This window comes from Tachyglossus aculeatus, chromosome 26 (assembly GCF_015852505.1).
Source record: "Tachyglossus aculeatus isolate mTacAcu1 chromosome 26, mTacAcu1.pri, whole genome shotgun sequence".
Lineage (NCBI taxonomy): Eukaryota > Metazoa > Chordata > Mammalia > Monotremata > Tachyglossidae > Tachyglossus > Tachyglossus aculeatus.
The window spans coordinates 9,917,956-9,933,228 of NC_052091.1; the positions used below are offsets into that span (position 1 = coordinate 9,917,956).

At 46.2% G+C, this 15,273-nt stretch overlaps 1 protein-coding gene across 1 annotated transcript in view; it reads right to left on the reverse strand.

Annotated features, from left to right (window-relative positions):
• Positions 1–15,273, reverse strand: part of ITGA11 (integrin subunit alpha 11) — a 139,680-nt gene that overhangs the window by 33,776 nt on the left and 90,631 nt on the right. The window contains exons 11-12 of the mRNA XM_038767246.1: positions 6,801–6,945; positions 3,073–3,221 (exon numbers count right to left, since the gene is read on the reverse strand). Coding sequence (XP_038623174.1) covers positions 3,073–3,221; positions 6,801–6,945 — 294 coding nt within the window. The remainder of the gene's footprint in view (positions 1–3,072; positions 3,222–6,800; positions 6,946–15,273) is intronic.

Genomic DNA, 15,273 nt, shown 5'->3' on the forward strand with positions numbered 1-15,273 from the left:
GCTAATTTTGAGTGTTTTTTTATGGTATTTATTAAGCACTTACTATGTGCCAGGCACTGTAATAAGCACTGGGATAGATACAAGTTTGTCAGGTTGTACACAGTCCCTGTCCTGCATGGGTCTCAATCCTCATTTTACAGATGAGGTAACTGAAGCACAGATAAATTAACCGATTTGCCCAAGGTCACACAGCAGAGAAGTGGCAGAGTCAGGATTAGAATAAATAATAATAACAATGGCATTTGTTAACCACTCACTATGTGCAAAGCACTGTTCTAAGCGCTGGGGGGATATGAAGTGATCAGGTTGTCCCACATGGGGCTCACAGTCTAAATCCCCATTTTACAGATGAGGTAACTGAGGCTCAGAGAGTAATAATAATAATGATGGCATTTATTAAACACTTACTATGTGCAAAGCACTGTTCTAAGCATTGAGGGGATACAAGGTGATCAGATTGTCCCACGTGGGGCTCACAGTCTTAATCCCCATTTTACAGATGAGGTAACTGAGGCCCAGAGAAGTGAAGTGACTTGCCCAAAGTCACACAGCTGACAGTTGGCAGAGCTGGGATTTGAACCCATGACCTCTGACTTCAAAGCCCGTACCCTTTCCACTGAGCCATGCTGCTTCTCAAACCCAGGTCCTTCTGATTCCCAGGCCCATGTCCATCCACTAGGCCACGCTGCTTGTATTGTATTCTCCCAAGTGCTTAGTACAGTGCTCCACACATAGAAAGCACTCAATAAATATGACTGATTGATTGATCCCTTGACATCACATGGCTGAACACCAGATGAACATGATGACATCAGTGTTCCATTTTGTGGAAGTCCGCCTGAGGCCTTCAAACTTAGAGTTTGCCTCTGGGTGGGGGAATCCCTGATCCCCGCCTCTTGCTCCAGATCTGGGGTGTACCCCTTCCCGGGTCCCCGTGGACATGAGAAGCAGCATGGTGTAGTTGACAGAGCACAGGCCTGAGAGTCAGAAGGTATGGGCTCTAATCCCAACTCCACCACTTAACTGCTGCATGACTTTGGGCAAGTGACTTCACTTCTCCGTGCCTCTGTTACCTCATCTGTAAAATGGGGATTGAGATTGTGAGCCCCATGTGGGACAGGGACTGTGTCCAACCTGATTTGCTTGTATCCACCGCAGCACTTAGTACAGTGCCTGGCACCTTGTAAGTTCTTTACAAATACCACAATTATTATTATAACTATTATTACTTAGGCACTGCTTCTGAGCCTCAGCACTCAGCAGTAGGAGCCATGGTGGAGGGAGGCTAGACCCTGACAATAAAATAGACACAGAGGCATCTGGGGCTATATTCATACTGTTCAGGGGACAGACAAGCTGAAAAGCAGACACTCTCTGGTATAATAATAAATAATAATAATAACTATGGAATTTATTAAGCGCTTACTACATGCCAGGCGCTGTACTAAGGGTTGGGGTGGATACTAGCAAATCAGGCTGGACAAAGTCCCTGTCTAGTGTGAGACTCACACTTTCAATCCCCACTTTACAGATGAGGTAACTGAGGCAGAGAGAAGTGAAGTGACTTGCCCAAGATTACAAAGCAGACAAGTGGTAGAGCCGGGATTGGAACCCATGACTCCCAGGCCAGTGCTGTTATCCACTACATCATGCTGCTGCTTATACTCATATTGGTATAAAGCCAGACGAGCAGGAACGATATCAGGATCAATGATTTTACTTGCAGAATCTCCTCCCTGAGGGAGGAGAAGCTGGTCGATGGCTTTGGTTTAATTTAAAAATCTTCATAAGTCTCCTTTTAAGGGTGGGTGAAGCCAGCAGTTGTATGGGAAACAGAAAACACTCCCATTCTGGACTCAGTAATACCAAAAAAAAAAAATCAGGGCTGGGCTCAATTTATTTTTCTGAAGACAGTATGTATATGTCAAGATTCAATTTCCACAACCTTCTCTAAGGAGATTAAAGGCTTTTCTAGTGGGGAGAAAGCAAAACGAAAAGGAAAGAGGAGGAAAGAGAAATAAAGAGCAACAGATGCAGAGAGAAACAAAGAAAAAGAGGCAGAGAAATGGAGAAAGAATAAAAAAAATCACTCAATAGTATTTATGGAGCATTTCCTCTGGATAAAGTACTGTCACTTGGGAGAGTACCATCAGTGGTATATTTTGAGTGCTTACTGTGTGCAGACTACTGTACTAAGTCCTTGGGAGAGTACAGTACAACAGAGTAGGTATACAGGGTCCCTGACCAAAAGAAGCTAATACAGTATAGTGGGGGAGATAGACTACAGATAGAAGAAGCAATAGGGTATAAGGGTATGGACATAACTGGGACAGGGAGGGGGCAGTATCAAAGTGCTTATTGGGTCCAGTGCATAGAACAGTGCTTGGCGCATAGTAAGCGTTTATCAAATACCATTATTATTATTATTATTACAGACCCAAAGGCGGTTTAGAAGGGAGGAGAATAGGGTGGGAAAATGAGAGATGAGTCAGGGAAGGATTCCTTGAGGGGTTACTAGATGTGATCCCTGCCTTCAAGGAGGTGACAACTGTTCAGGAGAGAGAGGGAGGGAGAAAAAGACAGACAGGCAAACAGACAGACATGGGGGGGGCGGTGGCGGAGAGATAGAGTGACAAAGAGAGAGTGTGAATGAGCAAAAGAGCCGGTGGCGGGGGAGGGAGAGAGAAAGGGAGAGAGAAAGGGAGAGAAAAAGAGAGAGAAAGGGAGATAGAAAGAGGGAGAGAGAAAAAGATGGAAGGGCAGTGGGAGAAAGAGAGAATGGGGAGAGGGAGAGAGAGAGAGAGAAGGAGGAGGAGGAGGAGATGTCCTTCCTAAACATCTGGACCAGAAAACTCTCAGCCATGTGGATCATGTCAATCTGGAATCTCCTTACTTTTGGAGTTGTGGTTTATCATTCAGATGTTGGAGGTGGACTCCAGGGGGAAAATGCCAAAAATTCATGAAACAAATCTGAGTCCAACTTCCACGAGCCAGGATCCTTTCCCCACCAGCACACAGGGGCAAAAACACACGCATGCGAGCACCCACCCCTAGCAGTTTCCCTGCCCTTACCTGCTCTCCTTTCAGGGACTGGTGAATAGTCAGGTTTCTATTGTTGTGCATAGTGAAAATGATGACTTTGCCGGTGTGGTTAAAACGGGGTGCCCCGGCCACATAAATCCTGCAATGCTTTGGAGACATGACGGAGGTGACGGTGTAGCCTGTGGAAGGAGAAAACATAATAGGCACCAGTAATAACTGTGGCCTTTTTTAAACGCTTACTGTAGTCAATCGTATTTATTGAGCGCTTACTGTGTGCAGAGCACTGCACTAAGCGCTTGGGAAGTACAAGCTTGCAACATATACACCACACATTGCACTAAGCACTGAGGGAGGCGCAAGATCATCGGGTCCCACATCGGGCTCAGAGTCTAAGTAGGAGGAAGAACAGATATTGAATCCCCATTTTGCAGATGAAGGAACTGAGACACAGAGAAGCAAAGTGACTTGCCCAAGGTAATGCAGCAGGTATATGGCGGAGCTGGGATTAGAACCCAGGTCCTTCTGACTCCCAGGCCTGTGGTCTTTCCACTGAGTGGTGCGTGTTGAAGAGATAGAGTGTGCGTGTTGGTGAGTGTTGAAGTGGCAGTAAGGAAGAAAATACAGGTGAGGAAAAGTGAAATTAATCAGAGAAGGCATCCTAGAGATATTTTAATGTCAGTCTCTCTCTGCTAAGATTGTAGGTTTCTTGAGGACAGAAATTCTGTCTGCTAACTGCATTGTGCTCACCCAAGCATTTAGTACAGTGCTCAGCAAAGCTGATTGGTAGACAGCTAGGCTTCCTTTTTTCTTTGGTTATGGGCATTTGTTAAGCACTTACTATGTGCGAGCACTGTACTAAGATCTGGGGTAGATACAAGATAATCAGGTTGAATGCAGTCCAAGTGATACTTAGGGATCACCATCCTAACCCCCATTTTGCAGATAAGAGAACTGAGGAATGAGGTAGTAAAGTGATTGGCCCAAGGACACACAGGAGACAAGTGGCAGAGCTGGGATTAGAATCCAAGTCCTTATGAATCCCAGGCTTGGGCTCTATTAGATCATGTTGTTTCTCCTAATCCTCAGTGACTTCTTGGCTGCAGACTCCTGCCCCAGCCTCTCCTCATCTTCCCTCCCCAGCCTAGCTTGGGCCTGGCTTTTTCTTACCATTTTTTTCAAGTTCCCCTCCCGAGCCCTGCACCGAGATTGACAAGGGGCTTTAGAGAAAAATCTAGGATGAAAAAATAAACCACACACAAAAAAATGTGGACAGCATGACTCTGTAGCAACCTTGAGAATGGATTCTAGTTCCTCAGGCTTGTTGAAGAGAGGATTATTTTTTTATGGCTCAAAAGCAGATCTGGCATATCCCAATTTAAGAGGGTCACATCCCTCCTCCATGAATCCCTCCAGATTTCCAGTCTCAGAACCAACCTGACAAAAGGTTCTAGGAGCTCTAGTCCCCAAACTACACTTTTCCACAATTATCCGGACATTCCATGTGTAAGGTTGTGTGGCCTGGGCTTGGGAGTCAGAAGGTCCTGGGTTCTAATTTAATTGCTTGCTGTGTGCCATTAGGAAAATTGCTTAAATTCTCTGTGCCTCAGTTTCCTCAACTGTAACACAGAGATACCAGTTCCCCCTCCCACTTAGACTGTTAACCCCATACAGGACAGGAAGTGTGTCTGACCTAATTGTAACTTCCCGAGTGCTTAGAACAGTGTTGGACACCTAGATAACACTTAACAAATACCATAAAAAAATCACTTTTGACTAAGACTCTATATAACCTCTTAGTCTTAGTCCAGCCAGCAAGAGAAGCAGCATTGCTTAGTTAAAAATAGTCAGTACTGGGAGACAGGATATGGCTTCTAATCCCAGCTCTGCCATTTGCCTATTGTGTGATCTTGGGCAAATCACTTGGGTTTTCTGAACCTCAGTTTCCTCATCTGTAAAATGGGAATTAAATAGCTGTTTCCTTCCTCCTTAGACTGCAAGTACCTTGTAGCTAGGAACTATGTCTGATCTGATAAAAATTGGCACATGTAAATGCTTAGTTAGTCAGAATTATTATTATTACCAAGTCTCCTCTTTTATCACTAGCATCAACAAAATCACTGGTTGAGCAGCTACCACATGGCACAGTGTTGAAGCCTCTGGGGATTGGCCGCTTCCCTCAAGAAGCTTATAATCTAAAAGAAGGGACAACTGGGCATTGAATGGTCTCCCAGTCCAAGCCCTCCATTCCTCATCCCCTTCCTTCTTTCAGATTAAAGCTCATCGACTTCCTCCTCCAGGATATTTTTCCTGAGTAACCCCGCCCAAACACCAACCAGTCAGCTCAACCAGATCCACTCTTTCCTCACGACTCCTTGTAATTACTGTATAGAAAGGGAAAGTGGCAGGCGGTGGATTTTGAAGTACGAACAGTGTCACGTCATATCACATATCTCAAAAGAACCCAAATATAGCCTCCAAGGGGGATTTTTTTTGGCTTCCCTGATAGAACTCATTAGTTGGGAACAAAGATAGAACTCTAGAAGGTGCAGCCCTCGCTCATCATTTCGGTACCTGACTAATCTTCTTTGCAACTTTTTAATCCCTCCTGCCTTTACTGGGCTTCAGCCTCAACTCTATCCTGTTTTCCAGTCTGCTGACACAATTTAGGCCCCCACACTGATTTCAGCACCAAGTGAATGTTGAGAGCACTAGAAATGCATGCTGCTTTTGCCCAGAATAGCAAGAGATCAGAAAGTAAGCATGATGAAAGTCAATCAGTCAATCAATCAATTGCATTTACTCAACACTTACTATGTGCAGAGCACTGTACTAAACGCTAGGGAGAGTACAATAGAGACCTTATTATACAGTGTTTCTGCTACATTTTTTTTATTTCTGATTGGTCCAGATCTGTAAGAGCTCTGCTGGGCAAACATATTGATGCAGATATTTTTTTGTCTGATCCATAATAATAATAATATTTGTCTGCTGTGTGACCTTGGGCAAATTATTTCACATCTCTGAGCCTCAGTTACCTCATCACTAACGTGGGGATTAAGACTGTGAGCTCCATGTTGGGCAGAGACTGTGTCCAACTTGATTAGCTTGTATCTACTCCAGCACTTAGAACAGTACGTGACACATAGTAAGCATTTAACAAATACCATCATCATTATCATCATCAATGGTATTTGTTTAGCACTTTCGATGTGTCAAGCAGGGGACTAAGCACTGAGGTAGACACAATATAAACAGGCTGGACACAGTATCTGTCCCACTTAAGCCTCACAGTTTAAGGGGACAGGAGAACAGGTACTGAATCCTTGTTTTACAGATGCAGAAACTGAGGCCCAGAGAAGTTGTGTCCTGTCTGAAGATAATATAGCAGGCAAGTGGTGGAGCAAGGATTAAAGCCTGGGTCCTCCGACTCCCAGACCTGTGCTTGTTCCACTTGGCCATTTTGCCTTTCAGTAGATCTCAAACCCTTTTGAGAGCTGGGATGTGTCTGCTTTTTCACATGACTGGCAAGCTCCCAATTCCGGAATCTGCCCCTTACAGATGCTCCATACTTTCTGGAGGGCAGGCAGCACATGTGTGGACATTCCTGGGACAATCTGCACATGAATGTCTCCCAACCATAGTGGGGAGAGAAGGACGTGAGGGGGTCCCATGTAGTTGGGGAAGTGGGTGAGCAGAGTTTGTGACTGACCTCTATCCCAACACCTGCTCCCCCTGGGTAGGGAGCTGAGAGGTCTTACCCAGGTAGGCCCCGTGGTTCTTCAGCTCTTCTGGAAACTCCTGCAGGTAAGATTCCCGGTGAGGGATCACCTTCCCACCGCTGGTCTCCTTCAGGACTGCTCCGTTCCAGTCATAGGCACCGACTGCTCCCAGCAGAATCCCATCCTGGGCAGGGGGAGAGGAGAAATCAACTGGTAAAGATCTCCCACTCTGACTCCAGTCCCACACTAATAAAGACCCTCCACTCTGGCTTTGGTCACCCACATCAGTTAGAGAACCTCCACTCTGGCTTTGTTCGCAGTCCATTAAAGACCCCCAACTATGGCTCAGGTCCCACAGTGGTAAAGACTACCCACTCTAGCTCTGGTCCCTCACACGTAAAGCCTCCCCATTCAATCATTCAATTCATATTTATTGAGCACTTATTGTGGACAGAGAACTGTACTAAGTGCTTGGGAGAGTACACTACAACAAATTTACACCAGGCACTGTACTAAGCACTGGGGTAGATACAAGTTAATCAGGTTGGACATAGTCCATGTCCCAAGTGGGGCTCACAGTCTTAATCCACACTTTATAGATGAGGTAACTAACTGAGGCCCGAGGAAGTTAAGTGACTTGTCCGAGGTCACACAGTAGACAAGTGGTGAAGCAGGGATTAGAACCCAGGTCCTTTTGACTCCCAGGCTTGTGCTCTCTCCAGTGACTCCGGTCCTCCACATCATCAAAGACTCCTGACTCTGATTCCATTCCCCTATACCAGTAAAGACTTCCCACTCTAGCTCTGGGCCCACACCAGTAAAGTCTCTCCACTCTTGCTCCACTCATACACCAGTAAAGACCCCCAACTCTGGCTGTGGTCACACAGCCAAGCTGGAGCGCAGAAGCTCCAGTGGGTTAGAGTTCTCCTTAGGCATGGGAAAGGCCATCCTGGACCGCGGGACCACACTCTGAGACATCAATTGCCTTCTCACCACATCCAATGGGAGAGCTTCTTGGGCGGCCCCCATGGCAGCAGCCCCCTATCCAGATGCTCATGGTAATGATGGCACTTCTTAAGTGCTACAGTAACTACAAGGCTATACAACATAGGTACAAGGTGAGAAGTATCATGGTCCAGAAAAGAGCATTGTACTTGGAATCAGGAGATCTGGGTTCTAAGCCTGGCTCCATTACTTGCCTGCTGTGTGGTATTGGGAAAGTCACTTTGCTTCTCTATGCCTCAGTTCCCTCAGCTGTAAAATGGGGATTCAATACCTATGCTCTCTCCCACAGAGACTGTGAGCCCTCTAGGGAAGAGGGACTGTGTCGGATCTGACACAGATCAGAGCTTAGCACATAATTTGTGCCTAACAAATATCACAAACATCATTTTCATCATCACCTCCAACACAGTCCCTGCCCAACATGGGACTCCACTTTACAGATGAGGAAACCAAGGCCCAGAGACATTAAGTGGCACATCAAGGTCACACATCAGGGTAGTGAGTGACAGAGATGGGATTAAAGTCTCATGCTCTTTCCCCTGAGCCACATTGCTTCCCTGCCTGCTGCTGGATAGGCCCTCTCCCACAATTCACACCCCGGGAGGGCAGTTTGCTTCCTCTTAAGCACTTAGTGCAGTGCTCTGCACTCGGAAAGCACTCAGTACATACCACTGACTGATTTCATGACTCCATAGGGCTGACGACTAAAGGGAGTCTGAGGTGGTTTTTTTATGGTACTTGTTATGCATTTACTATGTGTCAAACACTGTTTTAAATACTGGGGTAGATACAAGTGAATTAGGGTGTACACAGTTCCTGTTCCACAAGGGACCCACAGTCTAAGTAGGAGGATGAACTGAGTTCCTAGTTTATAGACAAGCAGCCTCTTGTAGGAACCGTGTGGATTAGGTTCACAGAGCTCACGATGGACTACCATCAGCCACCACTCAACTCCATCCTATGAGAAGTAGTGTGGCTCAGTGGAAAGAGCACGGGCTTTGGAGTCAGAGGTCATGGGTTCAAATACCGGCTCTGCCAATTGTCAGCTGTATGACTTTGGGCAAGTCACTTAACTTCTCTGGGCCTCAGTTCCCTCATCTGTAAAATGGAGATTAAGACTGTGAGCCCCCCATGTGACAACCTGACCACCTTGTATCCCCCCAGTTCTTAGAACAGTGCTTTGCACATAGTAAGCACTTAACAAATACCATTATTATTATTATACTTCCCATCCCCATATCCTGCCCCACTGCCAGGAGTGAAGTAACTTTAGTGAGCTCTAAGGATCAAGGACCCCAAAGGAAGCCAACGGTCAACGATGCTGGGGTGACAGAAAATCCAGTGAAGGGTCCCAGATGGTTGTGCCTGACCCAACCCCTCCATAGGCGGGAGATGGCCTGGAGTCTAATCCAATGCGGGCTTTTTATTAACAAGCCCCGGCTTATCAACCAGCTCTGAAGGGGGTGGGAGGGGGAGCCCCAGCTGCTGCTCAGTCACGAAGGACCCCGGGGGAAATTTATTACAAACAGCTGCTAGTGCTGAGCACACAATCAAAGCCCAGCCAGCCCAGCAGCTCCTTCTCATCAAATGGTTTTTTGTTGCAGGGCAGACCACAGAGCAGAGCAGAGCAGTACCTCTGCAGTGGCCTGCAGCTTCCCCACCAATTAAAAACCAATTTGGGGGGCCGGCATGCCACTGGATTGTGGAGATGATATCTGGAGGCCTGCACTCACTCTGTTTGTCTTTTCTATTTACTGAGCACCCACCTGGTACAGTACACTGTACTAGGCACTTGAAGGGACAAAAAAAAAAGAAGTGGCAAGTTCCCTGCTCTTTGTCTCTCATTCTCTCTCTCCACCCCCAGAAAAATTTAAAGCTGTGGAAGTACCAATCAATCACTCAGTCATATTTATTGATTACTTAGAGTGTGCACAGCACTGTATTAAGTGCTCAGGAGAGTACAATATAACAATTGGTAGAAAGGTTTGCTAAGAGTTTTATTGGTAAGCCACTTTGTTTAAAATAAATTACTATTAATAAGAATGTTCATAATAATAAATTTTAAATAATAAAATCAAACAATTCAGCAGCAATGTGGCCTAGTGGCAAGAGCACAGGCCTGGGAGTCAGAGGACCTGGGTTCTAATCCTAGCTCTGCTACCCATCTGCATTGTGACCTTGGGTAAGTCACTTAACTTCTCTGTTTCTCAGTTAAATCATCTGTAAAATGGGGATTCAGTACCTGTTTCCCCTTTCTACATAAATTGTGAGCCCTGTATGGGACAGGGATTTTGTCAGACTCGATTATCTTATATCTTCCCCAGCTCTTAGAATGGTGCTTGTTACACAGAATGCACTTTACAAATATCTTAATTATTATTATTGTTGTTAATAACAATAATAATAATTAAAAATAAACCAGACTAATGACAGCCCTTCCTCTCTCCTCCTGTTATACCAAAACCAGCTCCTGGATCCAACGTCTGAGAGACCTGTCCTGATGTCACTCAAACCCATTAGTACCGTGGAACCTTAATCCAGGAAAAATCTGAAAGGACCCAGGAGTACAAGCCCTGATTAGTTTGGCCGGGACCTCCAGCGTCTACCTCCAATTCTTCCCTGGGGTTAGTTCTGCCATTCCCATCTTATCTCTCGTGGCTGCTGAGGTAAGATGGGCTCCGGTTAGTAACTGCAGCACTTGTGAAGCACTTACTACATGCCAAAGCTCTACTAAGCACTGGGGTAGACATAAACTAAGCAGTTTGGACACAGTCCCTGTCCCTGATAGGGTTCACAGTCTAAGGGGGAGGGATAGCAGGTATTTAATCCCCATTTTACAAATGGGGAAACTGAGGTGCAAGAACAGTTAAGTGACTTGCCCAAAGTCACACAGCACAAATAAAAGAGCCAAAATTAGAACCCAGATCCTCTGGCTCCCAGGTGAAGCCATAATGAATAAATCAGCTTTCCAGAGAGAGGTTTTTGAAAACACATTCTTGCCCCACAGATGCTATCATTTGCTTCACATTTACAGCACAGAGCAGAAAGACTGATTGAAACCAGAAGCTTGAAATCAAAGGAGAGAAGGCAATGCTTCTCTCCCTTCCTCGAGGTTGGGAACTCATTTTGCATCTTTGGTTTTGGGAAATTTTCCTCCCTGTCAGACTCCAGGGGTAGGGGTCCACGAGGTCCTGAGGGGCAGGGGAGGAAGGCCCTAAGCCTTGCATTTGGGCAAACTCAGAGGGACAGGCAGTAGACCAGAGGAAGTCAGGGAACCATCAAGTTCTGGAAAATAAAAAACCCCAAACCAAAAAACAACCCAAAACACTTCTTGGCATTTGGATCACTTCTCTCCCTGTCTTCAAAGGCCTACGAAAATCACATCTCCTCTAGGAAGCCTTCCCTGACTAAACCTCTCCCATCCCCACCCTATTTCCCCTTCTACCACTTTGTTTAATGACGTGTTAACTGCTTATTACTTTCTCATAGGCCATACTTCTCCCCTACCACTTCCCCCATGCACTCCCTCCCCTTTTCCCAAAGTACTCTGTTGCCTCCCCTATCAATCAAGCAATAGTATTTATTGAGCGCTTGCTATGTGCAGAGCACTGAACTAAGTGGTTGGGAGAGTACAATAAAACAGAATTAGCATAACAAGCCCATAACAAGCCTGTAATCTAGAGGTATCTGTAATTTATTTTAGTGACTGTCTCTGTGTGACCTAGTCAAAGAACACTGCCCTGGGAGTCAGAGGAAGTGGGTTCTATTCCTGACTTCATCTGCTGTGTGACCTTGGAAAAGTCACTTAACTTCTCTATGCCACAGTTACCTCATCTCTAAAATGGGGATTAAGACTGTGAGCCCCACATGGGACAAGCTGATTACCTTGATCTACTCCAGTGCTTAAAACAGTGCTTGCCACTTAGTAAGTGCTTAACAAATGCCATTATTATTATTACTTCACTTTTCTGAGCCTCAGTTACCTCCTCTGTAAAATGGGGATTGAGTGGGAGCCCCATGTGGGACAGGGATTATGTCCTTCCTGACTACCTTGTATCTATCCCAGCACTTAGAACAGTGCTTGGCACATAGTAAGTGCCCAACACATACCACAGTGAAGTTACTTGAGGGCAGGGATGGTGTTTAACAACTCTATTTTAATTCATTCAATCATATTTATTGCATGCTTACTGTGTGCACAGCACTGTACTAAGTGCTTGGGAAGTACAAGTCGGCAACATATCTCCCAAGAGTTTAGAATAGTGCTATGCACAGAGTAAGAGCTCAACAAATTTTATTGATTGATGGATTAGTGTGTTTAAACCCAACAAGTTTCCTGATGCCTTCCTGATCCCCGGTAACCCCCTCCCGCAAGGGAGAACCCTCTAACAAACAGATTTCCATTAGTCAGCAGTGTGGTCTAGTGGATAGAGCCTGGGCCTATGAGTCAGAAGGATCTGGGTTCTAATCCCAGATCCACCACTTGGGTAAGTCACTTCACTTTTCTGTGCCTCAATTACCTCAACTGTAAAATGGGAATTCAGACTGTGAACCCCATCCGGGACTGTGTCCAACCTGATTACTTTGTATCTACTCCAGCTCTTGGTACAGAGCCTGGTACATAGTAAGCCCTTAACAAATACCATAAAAAATGGCCATTGGACTCTCCTTGGGCTGAGTTTGGAAGAGAAGGTGAATGCCGTAGATGGGGACCAAGAGGCTACATGAACTGGGAAGCAGTATGGTCTAGTGGATAGAGTCCAGGCCTGGGAGAGGAAAGGATCTGGGTTCTAATCCAGACTCCGCCACTTGTCTGCTGTGTGATCTTGGGTTAGTCACTTCACTGTTCCTCGGGTACCTCATCTGTAAAATGAGGATTAAGGCTGTGAGCCCCTCGTGGGACAGAGACTATGTCCAACCTGATTAGCTTATTACTATTCCAGAGTTTTAGAACAGTGCCTGGCACATAATGTGCACTTAACAAATACCACAATTATTATTACTATTGAAAAGACAGGAACTCCCAAGCGAGGTGGAAGATTCCTCCAGGGGCCAGCAGTGTCCACCTGAGGACCAGTTAACCATTTGGTTTAGAGCAGATAGGGCTGCATAAATCTCATCTTGGCAGGCCTCCCAAAGACAGCTTCTGCAGGTCAAGGGTCTGGAGCCTTGGTTTCCCTCATTCTGCACTGAGCTCTCAATTTTTTTTAATGGTATTTGTTAAGCGCTATGTGTCAAACACTGTTCTAAGCGCTGGAATAGATATGAATGAATTAGGTCAGACACAGTCCCTGTCCCACATGAGGCTTGCAGTTTAAGTAGGAGGGAGAACAGGTACTGAATCCCCACTTCACAGCTAAGGAAACTGAGGTACAGAGAAATGAAGTGACAAGCCCAAAGTCACGCAGCAAGATATCGGCAGAGCCGGTATTAGAACCCAGGTTCTCTGACTCTAGACTAGAAGAGTCATAGCCTGACTCTGACTCTTCTAGACTGTGAGCCCACTGTTGGGTAGGGACCGTCTCTATATGTTGCCAACTTGTACTTCCCAAGCGCTTAGTACAGTGCTCTGTACACAGTAAGCACTCAATAAATACGACTGAATGAATGACTCCCAGGCCTGTGCTCTTTCCAGCAGGCCACGCTGCTTCTCAACTGAACAATCACTGAATCAATCACATTTAAAGAAGCAGTCTGGCCTAGTGGAAAGAGAACGGACATAAGAGTCAGAGAATCTGGGTTCTAATCTTGACTCTGCCAAATGCTTGCTGTGGGACTTTAGATAAGTCATTTAACTTCTCTGTGCTTCAGTTTTCCCAGCTGTAAAATGGGGATTCCATGCCTGTTCCCCCTCCTGCTCAGACTGTGAGCCCCATGGAGGACAGGTACTGTGTCCAACCTTATTCATTTGTATTTAACCCAGAACTCAGAACAATGTTCAATACACAGTCAGCACTTAACAAATACCATAATAATAACATTTACTGAGTACTTAGGGCAGAACACTTGTACTGTTTGGAAGAGTACAATTAGATTAGTACACATTATCCTTTCCTGTAAGGAGTCTACAATCTAGTGGGGATTGGTCAATAGTATTTATTGAGTGTTTACTTTTACTAAGCACTTAGGAGAGTTGAGTTCACTGAAGTTGACACAATCCCTGACCTCAGGAGCTTATAAGCAGCCTTGCCTGCCTAGAATCAGAGATGCCTTAGGGGCCCCATAAACCTTCACCCAGGGGGTGTCCAGGTGATGGGGGGATGGTCTTCTGTGTTCCCCATGTGGGGCATCCAGCTCCTCCATAACCGTCGAGGCTGCTGGTCTCCCAGAGTAGGAGGCAGTTCAGGGTTTAGATGCAGTGATTGGGACTCCTTTCACTTCCCCAAACCTCAGGGCCAACTTCTTCCAGGTTCTTCCCCCTCCCCCAACCCGGTCCCAGAATCTGGGTGGGATCTTACCTGCAGGAGGGTTTTGGAGGGTTGGGTGGGGAGGAGGGTAGTCTGAATCCCAGCTATTGTCAGATGGAGAGCCAAGCGAAGCTGGAGGGAGGCATGCTTCCCCTTTCCTTCCCTGCTCGAGCTAATCCCTCACATCTCAATGGGACCCTGTCCAAGTTGGATCCAAGATCTTCCTTCCCTTGATCTTGACTTTGCATTTTTCCAAATGAGGAGATTTATGGGGCTCATAACGAGTGTGTAAACACTTTGGGGATGGGGCTCCCCCATCCCAACAGAGTTGCTTGGCCCAGGGGATAGAATACAGGCCTGGGAGTCAGAAGGCCATGAGTTCTAATTCGGGCTTTGCCACTTGCCTTCTGGGTGACCCTGTGCAAGTCGCTTCTTTTCTCTGGGCCTCAGTTCCCTCATCTGTAAAATGGAGATTAAGACTGTGAACCCGATGTGGGACAGGGACTGTGTTCAACCTGATTTGCTCAGATCCACCGCAGAGCTTTGTACAGTGTCTGGCACGTAGTAAGTGCTTAACAAATACCACAGTTATTATTATTATCATTTGGCCATGAACAGGAAGCCTCCACGGCCACCATTTCCAGCAGATGATGTGGCTGCCGAGCAGGGCATCTCACCCAGGGTTCTCAGGCTGGATCTCTGACATGCTTTGACCAGGGCTGCCCTGGCTGCCAGACAGAGGTGGTTTGGATCCCAGAGTTCATTCATCACATCTTCAAGACTGAAATCCTGGACCGCACTCAAGTATCACTTTCCGTAAACAGGGCGATGGAAATTTCACCAGAAGATTGACGTGCTCTGGCTCAGATCTCCCTCCGAGAGGAACGGAAATGCCGGACTCCTTCTGGGCCTCCTCTGGGCAACTTAATATTGCCCAGTGGGGCGAGAGGCGCTGCCTTTGGAGAATGCAGAATCCCGAAGAGGTTCTCTGGCTCGGGAGCAGATCCCAAATGCTGCAAAGCCTACAGGGACTCTGGTGTTCGAGGGGTTTCCCAGGAACTAAAACACACTTTCTTTTCTCATGGTATTTATTAAGCACT